Below are 27,939 nucleotides of genomic sequence, written 5' to 3'. Positions count from 1 at the left end.
ATGGAAGTAAACAAAATGAGAGTGAAGGAGACATAGAAACATATGCTGTATGCATTTATGGTTTGATATGCAGATTTTTTAGAAGAAATTGACGAGCTACTCTTCGAAACGAACACAGACAAGCGAATTGAATCAAACCTACACTGCACTCTGCAAATGCAATTCCTCATTTTTGGCCATCCATCCATGTGATTGCTTTCTAACCACTCTTTATGGTAACCTCCCTATTTAAAACATGCCTTTATCATCCCCATCTTTTCCACTTTCTCCCCTCCATCAATGCTATGTCTTTTTTTTATCATTCTTCTTTTTCCTTCTCATCCCACAAACCACATTTTTCCACCAACCTCATTTAATATATAAATTACTTTTTTCTTTTCTAATCAGAGAAAAAAATCTTGTGTATCATCTTAAAAAGTTAATTAGTGGTAATAAAATGTAAAAATTGATCGTATCAGTAATGGTTATAGCCAGTACTGTTATCCAATATATTAAAGATTGTATACTTGAGTTATCAATATTGAAGTTTTATAATAGTTGTTTAAAAAGTATAGCTATATATATGATTTTCATTAGTTTAAGTTGAAGTGCATAAACAAAATAAAGTGGTGTTAAAATAGGAGTGGTACATATGTATCTGTCTGTGTGCCTATATAATAAAATGTGCAATGAGAGGTAGAGAAAGAGAGAGAGAGAGAGAGAGAGAGAGAGAGAGAGAGAGAGAGAGAGAGAGAGAGAGAGAGAGAGAGAGAGAGAGAGAGAGAGAGAGAGAGAGAGAGAGAGAGAGAGAGAGAGAGAGAGAGAGAGAGAGAGAGAGAGAGAGAGAGAGAGAGAGAGAGAGAGAGAGAGAGAGAGAGAGAGAGAGAGAGAGAGAGAGAGAGAGAGAGAGAGAGAGAGAAAGAGAGAGAGAGAGAGAAAGAGAGAGAGTTTTGTGAGACATCTTTTCTCTTGCTGAAAGGAACACAATGGATTCTTCTTCATCATCGTCAGGAGCAAGTGTTAGTGAGCATGCGAAGGTTGTTCCAAAACAATGTGACATCTTCCATGCAGGAAAGTACCATTCATCTCGCAGGACTCATTCCTCATCCTCATCTTCCTCCTTTGAATCATTCTATTTCCCTGAGGATCCTCTTCTTAGTCCTGCATCTCCACTTATTAGATTCTCGGGTGTTCCATTTTCTTGGGAACACTTGCCTGGAATTCCCAAGAAACAGAATTCCAAAAAGAAGCTGCAGGAGTCATCGTTGAAACTATTACCATTGCCCCCACCCACCACCACACGCTCTTCTAAGAAGCTCAGTCATGAAGAAACAAGGGTGAGGAAGAAGAACTCAGTACAAAGTGTATTCCAAAGGGATCCTTTCTTTGCTGCACTGGTGGAATGCTCAAAGGATGATAGTGAAGAAACAAGTAGCAATTTGTGGAGTGGAGCTAAGGTGCCAAGGAGTGTGAGTGATCGTTTTGGATTCATCAGCCTTTATGGTTCTTGCAAGAGTACTTGTGCTGTTTCTGAGTCTTTAGTCTACCTTCCAAGCTCAAGAAGAAGCACATGTGCAGATGTTAGTCCCAGGTCCCTCTAAGCTTGTGAATTGTGATGATGCCTAGCTGTTAAATGTCCTTGTTCATGTTGTTGTAAGAAAACCCAGAAAGAGGTATTTCTTTCCCTCTTTTCTTAATTTTTTTAAACCTTGATCTTTGTTTTTTAGCTTCTAAAATATGGTATGTGAAGACAAGTCTGTCTTTGGAAACCCAACTTATTGTAATATGTTAATACAACTATAGGAAGTAGTGCTTTGTCTCCTTGTGTTAATTCAGCGATCACTCATGACTCGTATTTTTCTTCATTTATTTTTATCACTGCTTTTTGTTTTTTGGGTACCAAACATCTAAATCTCTAAATACAAAATATACTCTCTTTGCTGTATTTCATGTGACAAAACCACATGATGCTGAAAATTACATGATCCCATGCGGAAACAGTGCACTGGACCACAGTGGAAGAGACTGACACATTATTTTCTTTTGTGCACATTTTGTATTTTCTAAGTATGTATATCGTATGTATGTATGAATGTGATTCTCAAAGATTTCAGAGCCTTCTCTTTCTTTGAAACCAACACAAGTACGTAAACTCTGTAGTCTATCTGTACAAAACTACCCTAAACAAACATGTAAGGCTTGACATAGACTCTATCTAAATCATGCTATACTAATGAGTTGGCTGTAGAATTAGTACACCTTTTTAAATATTTTTATAAGATCATAGTTAGTGGTGAAAGAAATCATGACCATGATCACCCTGAGATGATATATCTCTCTCTATCATTCTGATTCCTAGAATATATTAAAATTTTGGATATCTTTTCACAAATTGAGTGCACCCTTTTATTGTTCTGCAGTGTAAGATATATAAAAAAGAGTGCATCTTCCTACGTATTTTCCTTTTTCTAATAAGGTGAGAGATCGCATTTCAGGTCCTTAAGAATTTTTCACAAAGATATGGATCCTGAATAGTGTGTTTTTTTCATCATCTCTGGGATTGCGCTGAAACAAAAATAAAACCTTCACTGATTTGTTTTGTACATATCACAGTACAATCAATTTAAGTTCACATGCTCCGTTTGGTTTTAGCATTTAGTGACACTTGCGTGTAGATTTTCAACAACCAAAAGTGAGAAAATGTTTTTAGATTATTATAATGGTGTACTTGTAGGTTTTAACGTGCAATTATAATACCCAAAATTACACGTGTGGGACAGATATAAGAATGTGGAGTAAAATGTTTTTTTTATCCTAATAAACCAACCTACTCCTAGTTAAGTTTACTATTGACTAAGTGGAGTTTAACTATTTGTAGAAACACATTTATCTGATACATCACTCTACGTAACCTCCGTTACGGGAAAAAGATATCGTATTTTAGAGGAAAAAGAAGAGACAAGAGTGGAAGCACCAAGTATGATGATTCAACTACATCATAATTGATTTAGACAATCTTAGAGCTAAAGTAATGTAAATGGGTCCATCTGGTTTTCCCCCACATGGTTTCAATATATTCAATGCATTTGTGATGACAGATCTACTACCTAGTTAAATACATGGATATTGATAGAAAATAAGAGCATTATGTTGATGTTTTAAGGGTGTATGTTGGTGTAAAGGTCAAAGCCAAAAACCCCTTTTATCTTTATGTCATGTTTTACGGTAGTGGATGTGCTGAAAGCTGAGAGTGTATAATGAACAATAGGCCCATCTGCCTTGTGAAATAGCATTATCTCTTGGTTATCATAACTGATATGCTGAAAAGAGCACTAAAAAAAGGGAGTGAAGTGAATGAGAGTGCAATGTAGGTTGGTTTTATTATTGAAAAAGGATGATGAGGTAAGCTATGGTGTCACTAATAATGTACTTCAAACAAAATAAAAACAAATCTAGAGAAACTGGAAATTGGAAGAAGTTTGTAGAGAAAAGTTACTTGCAGTAGCAGATGCTAATGTTGAATGGGAAGTACATGATGTACAGGTAGGTAACATTTTAGCATCAGATATGTAACCAGTTTTTCAATTGGATTACACATTAAATTGCTACTTGATGAGGTGTATACTGTTATCCTCACGGGAATAAATGTGCTCCTCATTGAGATATATTATACTGATAAGAAAAAGGCTTTTTAAATCTAATTAACTATATATTGTGCATTAAACGCTTCAACCAATTTAACAGTTGCAATTAAGTGGTAGTGGGCTACTCTGGAAAACAGAAAAATGGGATGATAGTTAGTCCTACCAACCATGGTTTGATGATAACATTATGGCTTCATTTTGCTTTTTAAATTTCGTATCTGGATTTTCTTTTTTAAATTATCAACAGGGTTTGTAAAGAAGTCGTAAAATTTAAAGACAATTTTCATAAAAATTAATGTACTTAATCATCACTTAATCAAAATCGTAAAAGGGTTGAAGAATTTCTATTTAGTCATGCATTGGTTTCCTGACTTCCTCCAAAACCAAAATAACATTGAAGTTATGCAAAAATTAGACAACTTTTAAGAAAACAAAATCACATACACTGAATCCTACAAGAAAATAACAACTTTTTGCATAAAGAATTTTTTACTTTTTTAATTTTACTTAGAAGTCGTGAAGTTATTACACACGACTTCTTTCATTTTTCTAAATTATCTTTCTATTTTTCTTTTTCTGATGCTTTCTTTATTATTTTTTTCATTTTTTCCTACTAGTTTTCATTAATCAATGTTTATTTATTTTAATGCTTTTCAATTTTGATATAATTTTCTTTCCATTTATAAATATTTATTTAAGTAATTTAATTTTTTAAATTTTGTTTATTTTATATTACTATTTTTTGAATAATTTCATTAATAAATTTTTTAAAATTTGTGTAAACATTTTTTTTTGTCTAATATATATTTTTCACGACATTAAAAAGATTAAAAATTCTATTAACCAAATTGATGTAAATATTTAAAAACAAAACAAGCTTAAAAAAGAAAATTTTATTACTTCACGGCTTCTAAAATATTGTTTTACCTTTTTATTTTTTAATTTCTTCCTTTCTTATTAATTTCATTTTTGAAATTGTTAGAGTTTTTTAAATAAAAAAAACTAATCATATTTCAGAAAAAAATTTGTGAAAAATTAGAAGAGGGCGTATTTTTACTTTAGGGCTTCTAAAATATTGTTTTACCCTTTTTAATTTTGTTTTGTTTTTAAATATTTACATCAGTTTCATTAATAGTTTTTTTAATCTTTTTAATGTTTTTTTAAATTTATATATAAAAATATTTGTATAAAAAAGTTTTAAAAAGAAAAAAAGTAAAAAATAGTTATAAAATTTTAATTTTTATTTACTAGTAAAATGTTAAAAATATATATTAAAACAAAAAAAATGTTTACACAAATTTAAAAAAATTATTAATAGAATTATTCAAAAATAATAATTTAAAATAAGAAAAATTGAAAAAATAAATTATTTAAATAAATATTTAAAAATGGGAAAAACATAATTATATAAAAATTGGAAAGCGTTAAAAGCAATATAAACATTAATTAATCAAACTAATATAAAAATTAAAAAAAAAAGAATCAGAAAAAAGGCAAAAGGCTAATTTGGAAAAATTGAAAAAGTGGTGTAATAACTTACGAATTCTTAGAAGTAAAATTAAAAAAAAAAAAAAAAAAAAAAAAAAAAAAAAAGAGTTTGTAGTCGTCATCTCCATGTATGATTAATTACTTTAATTTTGATAGAAGTTATCTTCAATGAATTTGATGACTTCGACATTAATACTGAAATCGTATTTTACTTCCAAAAAAACTTCATTAGAAATCGTTAATAGTAATTACGACTTCTTTACAAGTATCTTGTTAGCATGACATGTTCGTATAATTTTTTAAAAAAGTAATCTCAATACTTAATTTAAAAAGCAAATAAACCCATAATGGTATAAAATCCTACCAACCATCATATTTGTTTCACACTTCGCTGTTAGAATTAAAGTGATTTAAAAATCTCAAATTGATAAAAAAATAATAAAATGAATAATATATAAATAAAAAAAATCTTTAAATATATTGTTTTTACTGTTTTTTTTTATTACAAATGATGTTCTAATCTCTTCTAAAAATTTATTCACGTCTAATTGGATTATGTGTTATTTAAAGAAAAACCTAATAACATTAATCTCATATTGAATGAAAGTTTTTGTTTTCTATTTTTTTTTTATTTCTTCAAACCCTGTTCGTTCAGTCAAGTGTAAAATGTGTTCCTTTCAAGTAGTTCCAAGATTATTTTTAATGAAATTTCCTTGTAATTTTAGTCAAAATTCCTCAAGTATTGAGACTCTGTAATGAAGTGTTTTTTCTTTCTTTTAAAGTGTGTTTTTTTTTCATACAAATAGACTTTGTGACAATCTCCAACCACACATATTTAATCTATTTTGTTTTAAGGAAGAAATTAATGTGGCTTAACACTGCATTATACAAGATAGCTTTTGTTTTGCACAAACAACTTCTTTTAAAATTTTACTAATTAATTACGTTCTCTAATTTTTGGAAATTTGACTGCGGAATAAATTTTATTAAAACTACTTTCTCATTTCCTTTAGGATATTTTATGAAAGTTCTATACATATACAATAATAACAACCAAAGCTGTTTTGTTAGTGACTTTTAAACTTTGTTTAACAAAATAGGATTAATTGACGCTTATCATTTAATCATATTATATTACTGTTGGATACAAACAAAGTCTCACATCGGATAAAATACGACATAAACATGAGTTTATATACACATAAGATACATCTCTTAGTAGGATGCCTTTAGGAATGGTACGTGAGGCTTTAGTTCAAAATGGACAATATTTTATCCGGAGATAGATTGATATGTGTTTATATTATAATAATTTATTGATATAATATCTTACCACCCAACATCTTAATAATAATTTATATTAATGTTTATATAATATATTATTAGCTTTATATTTTAATATTAAAATAAGTAGTGTGACGAATAACTAATTTTTTAAAGCTACATGAAGTTTTTTGTAAATTAATTTTTTCAATAATTATTTTTTATGCGATTCTAAATTTAAAATAACGAAGCGTAAACATGTAATTTTGATATTTTTAATCATAAAAAATCACAATATATAAATATTTAAAGTGTACACTAGTTCTTAAAGCTTTTAATCAAATGAATTATATATTGTCTTGATGTCACATTTGATACTTATTCATATCATATGCCTTCTTGCGAGTGTTGCTCAACGAACATTAAATAACTTTTAACCATTTGGATATATTACTAATCATATAATAGGGTGTTAGATGATTCTGACCTAAGATAAGATATTTAAATATATTAAAAAAAGAAAATTATAAAAAGTTGACCAAAAATTGAGTGTTAGTTTCATGGCACTAAATATTAGAAAATAACAGGTCACCAACACATGGATGGAGATTCTCTACCTTCAGAAAAATTTATACGTGTAGTTTGTGTTTTTTTTTTTTTTTTGTGAAAAACGAAAAAACAAAAGCAGAAGAAGGTTCGAAAAATAATAAAAAAGATTTTGAAAATATTGCATATTTTGTGAATATGTGTGAAAGTTGATAATTGATGATTGTCGGGGAACGTGGGAAAGTAAGAGAGACAGAATATCAGAAACTTATTCTGTCAGATGAACAATTTCTTCTTTCTCTTCCAACGCTATTTTGGTGAATAAATAATACAACCTCCCTTCATCATAAATATATTTGTTTCTTGTTTTTCCATAACACAACTCTATCATTGCTTCAAATTCCAACTATTACATATTCTAATTATTGTGCAGTGGTACATATGGGCCACCATATACCTATAAATGCAGAAATGATGGTTGAAACATAATAATGATAATATGGAAGATCTGTTTTGTTTTTAATTTGGAAATCAGAATAATTTTGTAGTCCAATAAAAGGTACACGATGATTTATTTATTTTCCATCATGATGGTCATGGTAATACGAAGTTGCAAAAATAGCTTCTCACACCGACAGAATTTGCACAAGTAAATATTAGGTGCTTCTTCTTCAAGACTCCTAAGACAATGGGTCTTTCACTCTTTGGAAAATCCTCCCCAAAACGTGGATCTCCTAAGAGAACACTTCCCAGAATGATATCTACCATACTACCACTAACTGCCTTCAAAATACATTTTTTAAAATAATATTACATTCATTTAAAATTTATTTAAATAAAAAATTATACTTGTTGAACTATTGTGTTATTTGTTATTAAATATTATCGAATCGTATATTAATTTTTAGTTTTATATTTAAAATGTATATATTTTTATATGAAAAGATTGTATTAAAGATCTACATAAAACTAATTTACAGTAGGTGCAAATCTTAGTTACAAACTAGTTTTACGATATTAAGTTAGAGTTAAAAGATTCTGAATTATTAGAAAAGAAGGTAATATATAAGATAACGTTTGTCTCTAAGAAATTCAAATATATAAAATAAGAGTGGTCAAATGGTGTCCAAGACTCAAAGTGCAATAAATATTAATAGAGTAGTGTGTCTTGTTTATTTATCTTTTGAGTTGCGTATAGTGTAAGGGTCCTGATGTTCAAATTCTAACAACAACTTATATTCCCAATGCGTTACAGTTTAACAAGTTACACAATATTTTTAATAGTTCTCAAAACATTACTAACATTTTTTCTCAAACAATAGGATTGACTTCCCAATGAAAATAATGCAAATTTTGTATCGGTTTTCCAATGCATGTCAAAGAGCACATAATTTTTGTAACATGAAAGAGTACATATTATTAAAGAGTATATATCTATTGAAAAAAGAGAATCAAACAGTATTGATGAGAATCATACATGATTGCAAGAAAGAGTGATAGGTATAATATATGCAATAAGTTTGAGTCAATGCAATGAATAAAAAAGAAGAAAGAGAGGGAAACAAAATGCAATTAGCGAAGCATGAGAAGTGTTTAAATGATAATTTGGAAATTTTGATACAATGACCTAAGTGTGACGCATACGTTAGTGTTGGAAGTGTTGGGTTGAATCCATTGACTTAATGGCAGAATTAAGAAAACATCATTTACTGGGATTGTGCTGTCATCTTCAGTAGTAAATAAATAATTATGAGATATCTTGTGTCCAAAGACATTACCCATAGGCTGCACAAACACAAACGTTTTTCTTAAGGAATGTCCCAGGCCAATCTAGGGTCAAGCACAAAAAATACTTCTTTTAGGCGTCTAGAAAAAAGTCTTTCAATTTTTTAATAGTAATATTTTTTTATTAAATTAATTATAAAATTATGTTTAAAGAAAACCTTAAAAAAATTTATATTTTTGTAGGTAAAACGTAAACCAAAATTTCCGCTATAAGTTTTGAACATGATAAATTTGTTAGTAATTGATTTTTATTTTAAATTTGTTTGTATGTCAATGGATTTTTTGAAAGTATGTTAGTAATTGATTTTTTTGAAAATTGTTGGTAAATATGTTGATTATTCAAATTTTAAAAATTTGCTAATAAATTCATCAATAAAATAGGTTTTGATTTTTCTCAAAAATTCTAGAAAAATATTTCCTATAAATGATTGGATATGAGTATGATAAAGAAAAAAATAAGAGAAAAAGAAAAAAGAGAAAGAGGTGACAATAATGATGAAGGATAAGGAAGGGAAGAAGAGGAGATAAGGGAAAAGAGAAATCAAATTCAATGGACACAACAATAACGAACAAACAAAAGATGAGAAAGAAGAAGAGAAAAAATAAAAAAAAGAAAGAAGTAAAAGACCAAATTATGATATTTATCAACAAATCATTATTAGTGACCAAAATTATTGATGATTACCAATAAATATTTATTAACCGGTAATTATTATAACTAACAACGTATTTTGATCATCAATAGTTATTCATGAACTTTTCTATCCATAAACAAAATTTATTGCTAAACATTTTATTTATGAACTTTTTATTCTTGATATGTCACCAATAATTTTGATTTATCAATTAATTAGTAATTATCGATGAATTTTTTCAATTAATAAATTATTTTTTTCCATAATATCATCAACTATAAATATATAATAAACTAAAATAAATAAATAAATAAAATTTCAATTGAGAAAAAAATATGAGAACTTAATTCACACAACAAAATTGAAAAGAAAAACTAAAACTGTACTAACATGATGTTTTATGCCCTGAAAATTCAATTAAGTCTTCTTATAGTACATCAACTTTTAAAATGTGAATTTTTTTTCTTAAACTTTCTTCTCATTTGTATCGTTAAATTTAATAATGGCAGGAGAAAGTTATTTATGTTATCAACAAATCTCAACATGTATTATCATGTTTGATAGTTAATTATGATGTAATTAACAATAATTCTATCATGTTACAATAATTGTTTGGTTTAACATTAAATTTGATTTATTATCTTATCATGTTACAATAATTGTTTGGTTTTATTTTATGTTACTGTTACAAAATTGAATATCATCATTGGTAGCATATATTATTATAAAAATAATTTGCATCAAACACAGAAGGTATTAATAATATTTATCTTACTCTTATTATATCATATTCTTATCTTATTTTTATATTATATTTTACATTTTATATTGATTACCAAGCAAGTCAGTAAAATCAGCAGGAAAAAAAGTATCAAAATAGTCTTAAACATTTTATTATCTTATTTAATTATAGAAAAAGAATATTCTTATTCAATAACGTAAAACAAAATGATTCTAAAACTCACATTTTTCTCTCTAAATCAAACCTTCATTCATTGTTGTCTACTCCTGTCCCATCTTTTATTTGTCGCAGCCTAACACCCACAAGTATCACTATCATCTTCCTCATTACAAGTTAGGCCAAAAAAATCCATATATTATTTCTTCTAATCAATGTATGTTTGTTTCCATCATCTAACTCAAAACATACAACTGTATATACAATCTATAAAAAATCATAAAAATAATGATTAGATATATTAGATTATTAAATATATTTTTAATTAATTTATTATTATTATTATTTAAATTTTAGATTTAATCTATTTTTTATATTATAAATAGAAAATAAAGAATATCCTTGTCTTCTATTTATAATATAAAAATGAATTAAAATTTAAATAAAGAATAATAATAAACTAATTAAAAAATTTATTATATTAAACATAGTAGTTAGAGTTACTTTTTTTTCTCAGCCACTACATTTGTCAAAGTTATTAGAAAAATATTTTTGATACCATTTGTATATACCAATTCGAAAAAAATTATTAAATATTTTATATAAATATTTTACTTTTATTTTTTTTCTTTAATTAGTTTATTATTATTATTTATTTATGTTTTAAACTTAATATCATATTTATTTTTATTATAAATAAAATATTTTATGTATATTCAACACAAGAAAATTAATTTCATATATAATTTTTACCAGACGACTAAGGGGAGAAGACTTACCAGCTCAAACTGGAAACTCAATCGGTTCAAGATGAAGCTTGGGACACCGGGAATGCTTTCACGGTGTCTGAACGGTGATCGGAGTAGAGAAGGGTAAGTTACAGTAGAGAGAAGGGAGGGTTTTCTAAAGAGAAGAAGGAGGAAAATGAAAGATCAGATTTTGGAAAGAGGGTGCATGCAGAGGAGAGTGAGCAGGGTTTCCAGGAAAATCATTTTTGTTTACCCCACGTCCAAACGGTCGTACACTCTCCTGTCGACACCTGCCATCCACTAACTGATTTTCGAAACTTCCATTCTTGACACCTGGCATTAGCGCATCAGAGTTTGGGTGCGTTTTTAATGAGTCTGAGCAGGAGGTTTTGGGTTCGTTTTCCGAGGTCTGACATTCCCCCTAACTACAAAAATTTTCGTCCTCGAAAATTAAAACTTACCCGGAAATAAGTGAGGATACAAGTCCCTCATGGCATCCTCCACTTCCCATGTAGAGTCGCCCGTCTTCTCGTCCCACACCACTTTCACCAATCTGATCGCTTTCCTTTTGTAGTACTTGGTGCGGTTGTCTTCAACGCAAACCGGCTGCATCTCCAGCGTTCGGTCTTGACGAAGACGAACGTCTTCCAACTCCAGTATGTGAGAGGGGTCGGCTATGTACTTCTGGAGTTGGGAAACATGGAAGACTGGATGAAGGTTGGACAGTTGAGGAGGCAATGATAGCTCGTACGCCACTGGTCCGATCTTCCTCAAGATTTGATAGGATCCGATGAACTTGGGGAATAACTTCTTTGGACGAACGACTCAAGATTAAATAGATACCAAAAATAATTCTATAGGATTCCATAGAATCCAGACTACGGTCTTGTTTAGGAAGAAGGGAAGCAAAGTTAAGAACCATTTTAAGGCACCTAATTCAAAGAGGGTGTCTCACGAGTTTTTCAACTTTTGTAATCCTAAATGAAGAGTACTATTAAAATTTCACGCACAGAAATTCCAATTTACTATTAATCGAAGATGCCACTGAAGGTATTTAACATGTCTAGATTATGGATTTTCTCTGTATCAAGAAACCAGAAAAGTTTACATTTGGGTAAGACCTGATTTTTGCCAACAATAGCATATCCATTATTACACACCCTACGAAAATTTTACGTGCATAATTGATAATATTGTTGCAATTAGATAATCAAGTACAGGTAACAACAGAGTATCACATGATCTCTCATCATTCAGTTGGACAAATCCATAAAACAACATAAAGAACTCTATGACTTCAATCTACAGCCCAACATTTTCTTGTTAGTAGTTGACTTGTACTTTGAAATCAAAGCAGCCATGAAAACATCAAATTCAAAGCAAAAACAATACACACGATTGACTGTACGCAAACTCACCAACCTAAAAACGTAAGAACCTCAACCAGAACATGTAAATGAAACTGAACATCACAAGAGAAGCTACAATGTACACCAGGTGCCAATAAGGAAGTCAAATGCCAAAGGAGACAGGTTAAGAATGCCGTAGTGTCGCATAGGAGTAGTCCACTAGAGCATCAGTCATCAATGGCACCTTTTAGTTCAAGACTCGGCAATTACTGGTTCAAGTGCATGGACACCTCAATCATATGATATAATGAAATTGAACAATTTAACATTCCGGAAGGGAGTGTGTCGATGCAAATGGTGAGAAGCTTGCAGCCGACTCACTATAACGGAGAGGATGTTGTTGATGACTGGATGAACCCAAATAACTCACTGAAGCATTGCTTGGACTTGGAATATACGGGGACATGTACCTTGAGTTAAGGGATGGCATAGAAGGATATCCCATGGAATGTGGTGAATTCAAGTGAGAAGCTAGAGATCTTTGGGATGCATTCCTAAGATCTACTGAGCTTCGGCTCATGCTTAGGGAGGGGGATTGATGGTAGGATGACCTAAGTGATGTTGATGGATGAACATAAGGTGTACTGGCAATAGAGTGGTTACGGGAAACAGATGTGGTCTGTGAAGCTGTCCGGGCAATTTGTATTGCTGAAGATGAAGCTAGTGATGATCTCACAGAAGATAAGACAGAGGATGCCATAGATGCTGGGCTTGATGAGAGCAAGGGTGTGGATTCTGAAGGAGGTGGATCAGTTAAGCCAGTTCTTGCATCACGCTTGCAAACTGGACAAAAGGTTCTCCATGAAGTAAGCCAAGAATCCACACATGCAGCATGAAACTCTGCCAATAAATAAACAGGAGAAACAAATTAATATAATGTGTAACAATCAAAACTTAGCATGCACATTATGCAAATATGTAAGTAATACCTTCAGTAGGCTCAGACTAACAGGAGTCAAGAACATGGTCTAAAAACCAAAATACAAAGAACAGAAGTAGGTGATGTAATTAGCTTCTATTTTTTTAAAAGGTGTGATTTTGGATGACGACCAGTTTTAATCTGATGCATTATGCCGCACATATGCAATTTTAGAATTCATAGAGCCACACATAAGGTCCAGATAATTCTAGGACTTCCATTGTATCCCAGGTCAAATCTGTACCTTCCAACCCACTGGGTTGACTATTTCGAGATTGAGATAAGGGCTGCAATTTAGAAAACTTCCTAGATTATTTTGCCTCCCAGGTCATGTTATGAGAATTTTATAGAATCATCCATAACAATCGATTTTCATATACCACAAGTAAGTCAGACCAAAATTTCATATAAATTAAGTAATTTGTTAAAATTGCAGTATTTAATGACTCGTGAGGAGTATGGAGATTAAATTAAACATCAAACTAAATTGTCACATTATTCTACTGAAAAAACACATTGGGTGCCAGTTCTTTATTATAGCTACTTCAAAATTGGCATGCTTAAAAAATTTCAAGATTAAGATGGAATGGACATTTTCTAACAATCCTTGTATATGTCTGTTTTAGATTGGAGGTTAGGAAACAACAGGATTGTCCAAGAGAGTTACTGGTTGTTGTTTAAAAAGTAGGTAGAACCCAGAAAGTAGAATTGCTCCCAGTTTTCCATTTTAAAAAATCCCATTAGAAGACTTCTTTTTTATTATAGTTTATATGTTCAAGTATGTGATTGCACTTTCCATTTCAGTAAGGATTATGTTGTGATCAACATCAATGCGACAGTATAGTCAAATTGAAAGTGTTTGGATAAAGGCAAAGATAAACATCAAAGTTACTAAATACTTAACCATAGTTTGTCGAGGAACATAGGGGTGGGAGAAGCTAGAACGTGAGTGTAAGCCTCCAAGTAAACATCCTGCTTGAGGCTTCCGAGCAGGCAATGCAAAAAGTTTAGTTTATAACTTATTATCACCTCAAAATTAACAAGTTTCATTGTATGCTTATTTCCAATAAACCTTAAGAAGATGGCTGGGAAACTAGGCAAAACCTGCCTCATGCTTAACAACATACTCATTTGCCAGGTAATGTTAACTGATATTACACCAGAAGTTTAAAACATGTTGTGGATATTAAATATCTTAACATAGGATCAACATTAGATCCAATGATGAACTGCACAAAGTAGCAGGACATTCAAGCTGAACAATGCCCTAGTACATAATCATACATTAAAGGTCTATAAACCAACAGAATAATATACTGGATTTAAAAAAAAAATGTTATGGGAACACTTACTGTGACAGCACGGAAGAATCCTGATCTTCTCGCCAACACAATAGTCTTCAAGGCATATAGCACATGTCCTTGATGTACAGTTGTCTTCCAAAACAGCAGTAAATATCAAACTTGGCATTGCTTTCACTAGGCGACTACTCATACCATGAAATTCACGAACAAGAGAACCCCGAGGCCTTTCTCTTCTTATGCGATGTCTGCGGACAAAGAAACAAGTGGCCAGCACTGCAGACATTGCGAGTAGGGAGATAAATGAAATTGCCATGATAGACCATGCCGAGTTTTCAAAAGTTGGAATTAACCATATTTCCACATTAGGCCACCCAGCATATTTCTTTAGTATTTCACCCGAAGCTTTAGATACAAATACTGCATGTATTCTTATCCCAGCAGAATTTCCTGCCACTGAAACTCAAAAATTGTGAATTAGAAATCCCCAACATATGATGTACGTGTATGAAAACAAATACAATATGTGCACGAAAACAAGAAATCCGCCCAATGGTAAGTCATCTTGAATATCCATTATTTGACAATAGAATTCATATGCATCACAGGTGTCAATTTTTTCAGACCATACATATTTGTAATCCTTTCCAATATGTTCTTCCTTGATAATATAATCCATCAACAACATATAAAGCCCCAAACATCCAAAATCTCAGACTGCCATGCAATTACTGGTGACACCCCAATTTCAATGGTTATAAAAAAAATCTACTCCAAGATTGAACGAAATTATTTCTCTAACCTTCCATTTAACATAGAAAAAGAAGAACAGCAACCAACAATCCCTAATACATGTCTTCCAAATTACATTGTATTAATCAATTCCTTTCACAGAAACTTGTACAGGGAACATTATAAGCTCCTCTAGGTTACAAAATTTATAACTAATGTAAAACTAACAGCTACCACAATCTAACATGAATCTCTAATCTATAAAAAACCCATTTAGCAACAACCAATGAATGTGCATTACCACTTGTGTTATCTTTGATGATTGGAGAAAAAACAAATTTAATAGCAATTGCATGTGAGAGAGGATGATGAACAAATGTCTCTTGTATATAAGAATTGATCATTACTTGCAACCAAGACACCGTCTTCTTCATTATCATAGACAATTACAGCTTGGAAGCCAGCCTTTTGTGCCCTTCTGACTTTCTCCTCAAAGCTACATCCCCCTCTAACGACCAAAGCAAAAGGTGAACTCACATTGGGAAGTCGTTCAACTTTATTTGTCAGGTCTGTACACGCATCAAGTGGCTCTGCCAAATATAAGACCCCATACTCTCCAGAACCTTTGACTGTTGGAGCTGAAAGAAAAAGACACTCATGTCAACAAAAAAGAATTGATAAAAATAACACCCACACGCTATCACATGCAAACCAACAACATTACACCACATTTACATTCTTCATCAGTTCTTCACCACTACTTTTTTATAATTACAAAAATCTTGAATTCACTATACAATGGTAGGCATATCATATCAGCATACCACATATCAGCATCTACTGTTTGATACATACCCCCCCACCCCTCAAAATCATTTCATAAATTTGCTTTTCTTTTCACTCTTTCTCCTCCTATCCACAGTAAATATGTCGTCTCTATCCCTGCCCCCCCTTCAGATGGTATTTTAAATTTCTAACATAGCAGAACTAAATTCCTAGCTCGACAACCTTGCCTTCATGATCCTAGATCGAAAAGTTTAACTAGTTTCCCCCTGACAAAGCTACCCCAAAGCAGTACTCATCACCCAAATTGAAATTTTCAATACTCATACGGCGCAAAGACCAAAACTATATCCTCCCTCGATCAGAACAGTTTATACAAACTAAATCCTAACCTGGTAGAAGAAATAGCCTAGAAAACTCACCAAAATTAGCTTCAATATCATCGAAGGACACAGTAATATTGTTCCCAATAAGCACCACCTTTGCAGCAGCCATAGCACACAGACTCACCAAAGAGAAGAACAAGAGTAGATTCAACGTACCCATCAGAGCAAAAGATCCGTTAAGAAAAAAAACACAGATTTTTGGTTGGAAATCATCCGAGGGAAAGATAGAGAATAATAAATTGGGATTTTTGCAATTTAGGGTTTGGAAAACGCATAAAAAATAATGGAAACATCAGCTTCCATCTCCAGAAAAAATAAAAACTGAAAGTTCTGATCCTCTTTTCCTCGATGCTGTCTGTTATACTCTTTTTCGATTTCAATCTGTTCGCTAATAATATTGTTATGACAGCAAAATGGAAATTTAATAGCAGAAGATATTCTAAAAACTAATCAATACCAATATTATACTGGAAATACATAAATAAATAAATAAATAACGCACTGAAAAATTAAAAATATTCTAAACTATGCAAATTGTTGTTTGTTTGTTATATCAGAATAAACAATAAATAATAATATTTTATGAGTGATCTTTCTCCTTAAACCCAAAATGTTCTACAACATATATAATAGCGGTAATTTTCTTAACAGAATTTCTTATTAGTTATACAAAATTTAAATTATAAAGTTACCTAAAGAAAATGAGACATGTATAATCAAAATAAAAATTGAATCATGCAATCAGATATTAAAGTTTGATACTCTTAGTTATCGCTTTCGTATTATTATCTTTTAGCAAATAAAAATTTTTGTAGTGTCAAAAACTTATTAATATTATCGTATAGTCAAAATTTAGTCCCCAGACTCTCTGTTATTCTCTAGATCAGTCCACTCCAATCTCAAATATTTATTTATTTATTTGTAAACTAGTAACAGTTTAAAGTATTCATAGACTGGAATATTCGAGGATGGGAAAAACAAAGTACCATGTACTTCATCATTGGTTTTCTATTACATATTGTTTCGGTATATTCGGGTCAGGATTTTGATCTTGCTGGTGTCTCTTAGCTACTTTTAAATGTTTAGGATGCTGGCTTCTTCCTTAATTGACGTCGCTTGTCTATTTTTCTGGAAGTCATTCACGCTCCTTCTTTGACTCTCGAGAAAAATGATTTTATCATCAAAGTAGGTTATTTTTCAGTCTCAATAGAACGTATTTGATTCTCCTGCTCTTTTTTTTATTTATCCTTAATAAAATCTGTAACAGACATACCTTAAACAGTTTACTTTAAAATCTGATTTGTTGTCCGTAATCCGCATTATTTATATCTTCAATCGGATCTTTTTTTACTATTTCAATTTCTAGTGAACTATCGATCCACTTACTTAAATGTTGAGCCACGACTCAACATCGTTTATCTTGACTGAGCTTTAAATCTGGATTGACTTGATTGAGTAAATCTGGTTTGACTTTTAACGTGCGCGAGGTATGTTTGATATGGGTTGATGAGCGCTTCTAAACCAGTGGATAGAACAATCGTAACGTGCGTGGGACATGTTTGATCTGGGTTGACGAGTGCATCTAAATCAACAGATAGAGCGATCGCTACTTGATGGTGGATGTTAGCGTGTATGGCTCAATGAATAGAACGATCGTTATTGAATATAGATGATAACCGCTCATCTTAGGTGTATTACTGTAAACATATTGATGTGTAATTTTCATCATTTATCAATAGATATAAAAATATTAATTAATTTTTTTGTAATTCTGATATTTACTATTTCTTGTATTTATTGACTAAGTAATTATAAAATAAGTAATATTGTTTTGATAAAAAGACAAACTTAATATAATTTTACAACTTTTTTACAACTAACTACTTTTATTTTTTTATGTCCTCGTGTACTTTTTCTGTGTTAACATCTAATTTGACTTTAAATAACCGACTCAAAATTACGGTATCCAGTATCCAACAATTTTAAAGATGAATGTTCATCTATTTATTCAAAATTATGATCTTTATTTTCTAAGTTATACAAAATTTTAATTAAATACTATCAAATCTTATTGAGTCCTTTAAAATATTAATTATATTAAAGACTTGTTTATAACATTTTAGTTAGAGTCTTGGTTAAATATTATTATTTTTAACAATTTTAAAATCTAATTCAGTATGAGTTTCTTAATTTTCTTTATCTGTTTGATATTTTATCTTAATTTCTTTCTTTCTTTACTTAAAAACGTAGAGAAACTAAAAGATATTAAGAATTAAATTTATTTTTGAGTAACAACTAAGACTAAAATTTACTCAATCACAAGATCAACTAAGCAACTAAATTTATGTTTTTTTTAACTTAAATGTATCCTAAGTTACTCCATAGAAAATTAGAAAAGGAAAATAATTAAAAATATTTTGTATACTCTCCAAAAATAAAATAAAATAAGAGAGTTTGTGTTAATTTTCAGGTGTTTACAAGATTGTTTACCTTTATGTTTTCTCAGTGTTTTATTTCGTTCTTACACTAAATGATAATAGGATATAACTATATTTTTATTTTGGAGTATGACTTTTGCTTTTCAATCTCCTTGACAAAATTCAGCGATTTAAGGAAACTTAAAACAGGACAAAATTCAGCGAGTTAAGGAAACTTAAAACAGAAACTGGGTATTTCAGAAATTAAGATAAAAGAAAATTTGTGGATGAATCACATGTTCTTAAGTTTAGCATTAAGATATTTAATTAACTTGAATATTTTAATGGATCAATTACAAATTTTATTTATTGCACCAAAAACAAGTTACTCGTAAATATTTTCTTGGGAGAACATCTATCCGGAACCATGTGAAGAACACCGTTTTCTTTATTATAGAAATTGACAATAAATTTTATGTGTATTGTTTTCTATTTCTAACACAAACATGATTTGAATGTTGAAAACAGAAAAGTATGATCCGTGGTAAAATCTTAGGACATAAAAGTTTGATCTCTCACTTTAATTCTTCCTCGTCTTTTATTTCAATCCTTGTGATGATTGCAAATGTCAAGTGAAGCTTTCAAAAAGAAAACATGGAATTGAAAAGTGATAAAAAAAATCAACTAGGAGACTTGAAGGGTTTATCATCTCTCATAAAATAAAGAATGGTATTTTGCCATTCTTTTTGCATATTGGTGGTGGATGGTGATGCGCTTTCGTTACATGAAGTTGGTTATATTGCTGGTCTATTATTGGGAAGGTTAGAATTTGAAATTGGAAGAACAGTGATAGTGGGTTAGGAAAATGTTTGGTTAGAAAGAAGGAATAAAAAGAAGGATATATATATATATATATTAATTTTCAAGTAAAATTAATGTGAAATGAAGAGCATAAATACTAATATCTAGGAAGGATGAAAATAATAACAAAGCTAACACATCATTGTCATGTTTAATGTAATAAATAGGCATTTTTGGTTCATGTTAACAAAATGAAAAAGTGTAAAAGAAAAAGGCAACAGTCTGAACAGCACTAAAAAAATATGGAGATTAACACTCATTAATATTTACACATACCAATAGGTATGGTGCTAGTTTCTAGAAGCTCACGTGCACCGATTATCATTCTACATGCTAATTTAGTCTTCCTTGTCACCTGGTTTATACTCTTTGATTTCAGCTTCTGAAACAGAACTGCTTGCACGATCAACTTGAACTTGATTTGGTACAGCATGGTACTCATCACCTCCTTTACTGAAGCTCTGAATAAGTATCAGTAATGCCACAACAAAAACAATTATGTATACCATTCTAATGTCAAAAGACCGATGAATGAATTGCATCAGCGAAGGTCCACTGAATGTTTTGTTTATGGTTCTTCCTTCCCTGTATCCTTCCAGAAATTTAGTGATTTGAGATGCCTGATCCTCCCCCTCAATACTTTCTGAATCAACAACCTGAAAATCATTTAAAAACAATGGCATTAAATACAAATGTACACAAAATCAGCAAATCGAAATCTATATGACCTTGATATCAACAAATAATTCGTGTTAACAAGATAGTTAAGCTTTGATAGCAAGATCAACACTATTGAAGTCTAGTCAACTAATCAAGTGCATTAATTTAACGGTGGAAAGATGTATCTGAAATTCCAAATGAAACAATGACATTGAAAATATATCATAGACAAATGTCTTTCAATTCTTCATGATTGAGGAGCACAGGTCATAGTTTATCTTGAAGACATACATTATGTAAAAGATTTTTCAAAAGCAACTGAAGTGACTAAAACATGACAGTGAGTACATTGAGATTCAATAAAAGCTCCATTTGACAGTATAAACGAAACATTCCTCTAAGACATACAAAAATCTAGAAAGGAAGAAAGACAAGATATGGAGAAGATATTTGATTCATTTGAACAAATTTTCCAACAATCACTTGCCCCAAAATGGTGTTAAAACCCATTATGAACATATAACAAGGCTGATACACTTCAACATCCCAAATAGGTATGACTTACCATATTTTCACAAATTTTACAACAATCACTTGCCCCAAATAGGTTTGAGTCCTTGTCTTTTTAAAAAAACAGATGGTAGAAGTATGGAAAATGTCATCAACACCATCAACCTTAAAGGAAGAACCAATATTGACTAGGTCATGGCATTCAGGTGAAATATCACAAAGCAATCCTTCAACTGATGATCAAAGGAGAGACATATTTACAGCAGCAAACAGGGGCATTTAGTATGCTCACAAATCCTAACCAAAAAAGTAAGACACCCCATATTTTTAGGACACTAGTTTTGAAATGCTGGGTTTGTAGGAATGTGTGATACATGACTACAGGCAATCCATAATCTTGTTCTAGTGTATCCCAGTTATAAATGAAATAAATTTTAAGCCAAATTAACATTGGGATATTAAGTTCCGGGTATTTAACAACAGGTAGTCTCAATTCGCTCTTCTATTTTAGATTCAATGTCAGAATAAGAGAATTTTCTCCAGCTTCACAACTCATCTTGAAAATACACAAGTATATAAATATAGGTTCAAATTACTAAAACAATCAAAACATGCAAGAGAATAGTATCAGCACGAGAAGACAAACTTAAAACTAGGCATGTAAATAAGAGTACAAGACAAGGAGAGTCCATGCTACAGATCATTTAGAGAATTGGAATTTGGATATACTAAAATAACATTTAAAAGTAAAGACCATAGACTTACTGAAAGGTAATCATCACTTTTATCCCAAACCACCATTTTTGGTAGTTTAGTACTAATATCAAACTGCTCAGCAAATTCTTCCATTTGTTTGACTCCAACATAACCAAATACTAAGTCACGATTAGCAGATGCAGCAGCCTTCAATAACTTAGTCAATTCTCTTGATCTTTCTTCATCTTCATCTTCAACAATGGTCAAAACTACTTTCCTACCATCTGCTTTCACCAACTTAAGTGTTTCGTAGGATATCGGCACGACCAGAGGCATCAGGTTTTGTTTAACAAAATCTTCCAAAAATTCATCTGCTTTATGAAAACAAACATTATTCATCAAATGATTCCTGTAATGATGTATCAAACTTTAGCATTTAAAGAGTATACAAACAAAAATAAATACATTCCAGCATAACAGAATGCGAGAGAAGAAAAAGCAAAAATGTATAACACATAATCAAGAAGTGCTATGAGCTTAGAACATTGTAGGAACTCCTAGTGACTCACAGGAAAGGAATTCTGGATTAATAGCTAACATTCAAGCTCCGATTTATTAAGAAAAAACAAATTCACTGAAGTATTTGCATTCAAACTTCAATTCCTACCATGAAACAAAAAGAGGGCCTCTCAAATGAAATAATTCTGTTAAGCTTAGATTTCAACTTCAGTCTAATTCCCTTGGTAATTTCTTCGAAACTTATTTCATTCACTGTCTAGGCAGAAATACAAACGGATGCCATAAAAGTTACCATATACCACCAAAATTGCAAAGATGAAGACACAGCTTCAAGTTTTATTAGCATTCCACTCAAGTAAAATGCAAACATCTTAAAACACTTGAGACTTGGAAATATGAAAAATGTCTAAAAGTTCAATTCTCTGTTAGCTGATTCAACATTTCTTGGATGTGTCAAGTTCAACGCAAATGCATGAATCTTTAGGAGAAGTACAGATGGACTAACTAGCACATAAAATAAGTATAAGCGATAACCTTGATTATCTAATATCAACTAACCTTCAAAGGGTCCGTAGAATGTGTTCCGCTCATTGTACTGTGGATTCAGGGAAACCAATGCAGGAATCTTATCAAAGTCATACAATACCATGAGATCCTCTGAAAAGTCCTTTGCCACAGAAAACCATGCATTTTTCTTGTACTTTATGCCAAACTTTTCTATTATCGTGTTTTTCAAACCGAAACCTATAAAAATGGGGAAAAAAGGTCCAGCTTCTGCAACGAATGTATTCACGGCAGAATCTGAATCAAGAATGGAAACATCAGAAGCAGCAAACTTCTTCAGATATCTAACGAGTAAATCTGCCTTCCTTGGTCCACGGTATTCGGTGGGGATGCCATGATTAAACAGCAAAATGGTTGGATATGCACTACAAACCAGAATAGAAGTATGGTGAGTTTATTCATGAAATAAAAGCATTTGTCTCCTTAATTGCTGAACCAAAAAGTAACACGTATATATCATAGTTATTAAGAAACAAAGACAGTTTAAGCAAGCCATATAACGGTATGGCCGCAGAAACATACTCAACATCATATTTTTTTGCAAGGCTGGTATGTTTGTCTGCATCTACTTTTGCAATGACAATGGGTTTGTTCAAGGTTGCAAGTACAGGCGCAGCTGCATCTAACTGCAAGGAAGAAAAGCACAGCTATTATCTCACACAAACAACAACAAAGACTTATCCCACTAGGTAAGGTATTAAAAATAAGTGCAACATAAAATGACACTCGTTAATCTCTCGTCGAGCAAAACTAAACATTAAGTGCAATGCATTATAAAACTCACATCACAAATCAGTTTTATCTCAGAGACCTTTGACAAAGTTCACACCTAATAGAAACAAGAAGCACTGCCGCAACATGTGAAACTAATGCTCATCAAGCAAACCACTCAAGAAAAAAAAACGAGCATCATGTTTGAGATGCACTGTCCAACCAACATCAAAACAAGGAGCCCTAACAACACACTAGAAACTATAAAACCATGAGTGAAGTTCATTCCCACACATTAAATAAGGAGTGAAACCCACAAAATTTTGCAATTTCCGGTAGATTTCAATCAACATCAGAGTGTTAGAAACAGTAGTTCAGAGGGTGTCCTGCTAGCATTTCTCTTATCAAGACACATATGCTTCCATGAATTCATTACATACTATATTGTCAAAGCAACGAACTGCAAAGCATGACCCATGAAGCAAAGGCAAATAAAAAGAGAATTTGAAATCAAAAGGAAAACTTGAAGAGACCCACGAAAGGGTATAAAGGGGGCACACCTCGGGAGCAAGACGCTTGCAGTGACCACACCAGGGAGCGTAAAAGTCAACCAAGATGTGATCAAAGGAAGCTATGGCGGAATCGAAGTTGGAGTCGTCCAAAATCAAAACCTTTCCATCCACCGAAAATTTCTCAGCTTCCCCAGGCCAAAACTGGATCAAGAACAGAACACTTAAAACAACCGAAACCCTCATCGTCATCTTCTCTCGTTTGTTTGTGTCGGATCCCAACACGACACGACCCAACACAACACTTAAAACTCTGTTTTCCGCCTTTCAACCTCCTAACCTCTATTTCCTACTTTGCATGCTTAATTTTCATTACTCATGGATCAGATCGGATCACAAAGTGGGATTAGATTAAAACTAAAACTTAATTTCACTTTACTATGCAAATTACGACCTTACCATGGCTGGTTCAGTACAGGAATAATATGACTAAATTAAGTTGACTCGGTATTTCTATTAAATTTAGATATTCTGTATTCAATTAAGTTATACAAATAATAAATTAATTAAAACTAACAGGTGTTTTATAATATATACTTTTTAATAAAATAAAATTATATTGATAGAAAATATGCAAAATATAATAGTTCATGATAAGAAATTCTGTTTTTTTTCTTCCAAACGTAAGGTTCAATATACTTCCACACATTTTTCTTTATTCGCGTATAAAGAAAATACCGTCTTATAAAAGGGGGCGTGTTAATAGAAGGTGAAAGGAAAAAAAATGTCTATGAAACACCAAACAGTTTAAATAGAAAATAATATGTAATATAAATAAAAGTATTTGTTATCTTTTGCATTTTTTCCTTTTTCTTAATTCAGAAAGAAATACCTTCTATAGGCATATAAATTATTCTTCATATTTTTAACACCAAAATATTGGAAGGTTAAAAACTGTAGTTTTTCTTTTAAATCCATCCACTTTTTAAATATTCGTTCAGTTTTAAAATGTATTTTATATAAAAATAAAAATATATTTAGTAATTATTTAAATATAAAAAATTAAGATTAAGATATTGTTAATATTTGGTATTGTATTACATTTTTATAGATTATATGAATAAAATAAAATAACAATTCTTTCATATAACATATTTTTTTCTATCTTTCATGTGTTAAATTATATTAATAATTTACATTGGTTCATGTAATTTAAAGTATAACTTTAATGTAAGGATTCTAATGTGATGATTATTAGAATATTAAGGTATTAAAGTTATTGGGATTATTTTAGAGTTATTAAAGTTAATCCCTCTCTTCTCACTCTAAAAGGGCATTTTGGTATTTTATTAAAGTTAATTAAAATATCATAAAAGAGGAAAGAGTTTTAGTGTTGTTGACACATTTAAGTTTCTGAAGAGATATAGAGAACGTAACGTTCTCAGAAAAGAAGAGAAACTGACAGAGAAAACCATCCTACAACTTCTATATCATCAAGAAGGCATTAAGGAGGAGTAAGAGGAGAGAGAACATTTGACAGGAAGAGACAGGAAGAAGTGCACAATGGATCCAGGTTAGTTCTCTTTTACTGTGTATTGTGGGAATTGTGAGTATCATGAAAATTCAAGATCTTGTGTGTTGTTTTCATTTAATTGAAAATTAAAGATTTGCTTACAAGTGGTATCAGAGCCAGGTTCTGAATTTTATGATGGTAATATTCCCAAATTTTAAAACCCTAATTTTTTGAATTATAAAATTTAGGGATTTTATATTTGTTGGCATGAAAGAATTAAATTTGCTGTACTGTATGAATTTCGAAGCCGCAATTTTATTCATTGCAAATTTTTATTCATTGTTCTATTTGGAAGCAACTTCATTGATCCAGCGCCGAATTTCATTTTTTGGAAGCAATTTATATTGCGGCATTGTTCTTATAGCATAGCAATTTTAATATTGCAACTCCAGTCGCGGGAATTCAAGAAGTTAAATTCAAGGAAAATTTTTTTTTTTGTGAAGTTTTTCTATTTGGTTTCTGGTGCACGGGATTTGCATTAAAGTTGCATTAAAAGTGTTGCACTTTTATGATTTCATCCAGGCGTAAGTTATATTTTATTTTATTTGATTATAACATTAAAGAAACTTTAATTCCTGCATGTTACGTAAAATTTTGGAATGTGCAATATGAATATGCCAAAATTGAAATCCTACATGAAGAGTCAATTCCCTTAAATTGAATTTTCGAAAAAAACCAAATTTTGGTTGTCAAGTTTTTTTCGTTGCAGAACATGTTTTCACAAAGCAATTATTGTTGCAACTTATATTATTATTATACTGTGAACATGGTTATTGTTACTGCATTGAATGGAAATTATATATGAATTAAAAGTTGTTGCTTATAGTATTATGAAAATTATTCATAATATAAAAGATGTTTAATTATGAATATATATTATAATTAGTCATTGATGTAAGGATGTTATGGATTACCCAAAGGTGAACCATGGTTTATAATTGATGACATTAAAGTGAAACATTTCATGTACTTAGTATATGTTTGTATATCCAAAGATAGCATACATATAGTCTTAAGTATGATTGATTGTTTATTAAAGTATATATATGAAATTTGTCAGTTTAAGAATCACCCAAAGGTGAACTTAAATGAATGACTTTATTGACTACCTATCAGTTTAAGTGTCACCCAAAGGTGAACTTGAATGTATGACTAGTGTAGTAATTTGTTTGAATCCATTAATTTTATCAAAGCATTAATGTATGAGCTTCTGTATTATTTCCAGCTTACATGAATTTAGCAGGTTTGAGCAACAATGTCGTCAAGTTTAATGGGCTCAATTATGCCGATTGGTCAGAACAAATCCAGTTCCAACTGGGTGTTCTAGACTTGGATATGGCTATTGTGATGGATGAAATGCCCGCAGCCATTACAGAGACCAGTACAAGTGATGAAAAGTCTCTTTATGAGGCTTGGCATAGGTCTAACAGGTTGTCATTAAACTTGATGCACATGTCTATGGCAGAGAACGTAAAGCCTTCCATGCCCAAAACGGAAAACGCAAAGGAATTCATGAAAATGATCAAGGAATATTCACAATCAGACATAACTGACAAGTCTATTGTGGGAACTCTTATGAGTGAGCTGACTACCAAAAAGTTTGACTGGTCACAGCCCATACATGAACACGTAACTGGAATGACTAATATAGCAGCAAGATTGAAGTCAATGGGAATGGAGGTGAATGAGTCTTTTCTAGTACAGTTCATCATGAACTCTCTTCCTCCTGAATTTGGCCAGTTCCAAGTGAATTATAACACTATTAAGGATAAGTGGAACTTTCAAGAAATCAAAGCCATGTTGGTTCAAGAGGAAGGGAGATTAAAGAAAATGAGAGATCATTCTATCCATCTCACAACTCATGAGGGTGCTAGCTTCAGTAAAGGTAAACCAGGAAAGAAGAACAAGAAGGACAAAGCCCCAATGAAAGTGAATAAGGGTGGTATCCAGAAGGACCAGAAATGTTTCTTTTGCAAGAAAGTAGGTCACTTCAAGAAAGATTGTCCGAAAAGAAAATCTTGGTTCGAAAAGAAAGGTACTTTTTATGTTTCTGTAAGTTTTGAAGCAAATATAGTTGAAGTGCCTAATAATACCTGGTGGTTGGATTCTGGAGCTACTACTCATGTTTCTAATATTATGCAGGGATTCCTTTCAATCCAGCCCATAAAAGGAACTGAAAAGTATTTATATATGGGGAACAGAATGAAGGCACGAATAGAAGGAATTGGGACTTACAGATTGATTCTAGACACTGGCTATTGTCTGAATCTTGAAAAGTGTCTCTATGTTCCTGGTTGTGCTAGGAATTTGATTTCTGTTGCAAAGTTGGATTGTTTAGGTTTTAACTTTAGGATTGAAAATGGTATTTTTCATTTGTATAAACTTTCGTACTATTATGGTTC

The 27,939-nt window shown here is 31.2% G+C and overlaps 4 protein-coding genes across 5 annotated transcripts; 2 read left to right on the top strand and 2 right to left on the bottom strand.

The window, feature by feature from the left end:
* The first annotated feature begins 571 nt into the window (after positions 1-571).
* On the top strand, positions 572-1,810 carry LOC108325480 (uncharacterized). The gene has a single exon (XM_017558560.2). It carries the CDS (start codon positions 966-968, stop codon positions 1,578-1,580), a length of 615 nt encoding a protein of 204 aa, XP_017414049.1. The 5' UTR covers positions 572-965; the 3' UTR covers positions 1,581-1,810.
* Positions 1,811-12,163: 10,353 nt separating this feature from the next.
* On the bottom strand, positions 12,164-16,971 carry LOC108326271 (receptor homology region, transmembrane domain- and RING domain-containing protein 2). Of its 2 annotated transcripts, XM_017559665.2 has the most exons (4): positions 16,554-16,971; positions 15,756-15,986; positions 14,668-15,072; positions 12,164-13,236 (listed from the first exon to the last, which is right to left on the bottom strand). In XM_017559665.2, exons 1-4 carry the CDS (start codon positions 16,675-16,677, stop codon positions 12,659-12,661), a joined length of 1,338 nt encoding a protein of 445 aa, XP_017415154.1. In that variant the 5' UTR covers positions 16,678-16,971; the 3' UTR covers positions 12,164-12,658. The 2 variants fall into 2 exon arrangements, with proteins under 2 accessions (XP_017415154.1, XP_052730894.1); XM_052874934.1 differs by lacking the exon at positions 16,554-16,971 and having other exon boundaries at positions 15,650-15,784.
* Positions 16,972-19,902: 2,931 nt separating this feature from the next.
* Positions 19,903-24,416, bottom strand: LOC108324151 (protein disulfide-isomerase 5-2). Its single transcript, XM_017557000.2, has 5 exons — positions 24,016-24,416; positions 23,267-23,370; positions 22,739-23,109; positions 21,731-22,032; positions 19,903-20,451 (listed from the first exon to the last, which is right to left on the bottom strand). Exons 1-5 carry the CDS (start codon positions 24,214-24,216, stop codon positions 20,134-20,136), a joined length of 1,296 nt encoding a protein of 431 aa, XP_017412489.1. The 5' UTR covers positions 24,217-24,416; the 3' UTR covers positions 19,903-20,133.
* Positions 24,417-26,767: 2,351 nt separating this feature from the next.
* LOC128195749 (uncharacterized) lies at positions 26,768-27,474 on the top strand. Its single transcript, XM_052874151.1, has 2 exons — positions 26,768-27,336; positions 27,432-27,474. The coding sequence occupies exons 1-2, from the start codon at positions 26,768-26,770 to the stop codon at positions 27,472-27,474; spliced, it is 612 nt and encodes a 203-aa protein (XP_052730111.1).
* The last annotated feature ends 465 nt before the right edge of the window (positions 27,475-27,939 follow it).

Source organism: Vigna angularis, chromosome 3, assembly GCF_016808095.1.
Source record: "Vigna angularis cultivar LongXiaoDou No.4 chromosome 3, ASM1680809v1, whole genome shotgun sequence".
Lineage (NCBI taxonomy): Eukaryota > Viridiplantae > Streptophyta > Magnoliopsida > Fabales > Fabaceae > Vigna > Vigna angularis.
Note: the sequence above shows the minus strand (reverse complement) of the source record. Positions and strands in the feature narration are given on the sequence as shown.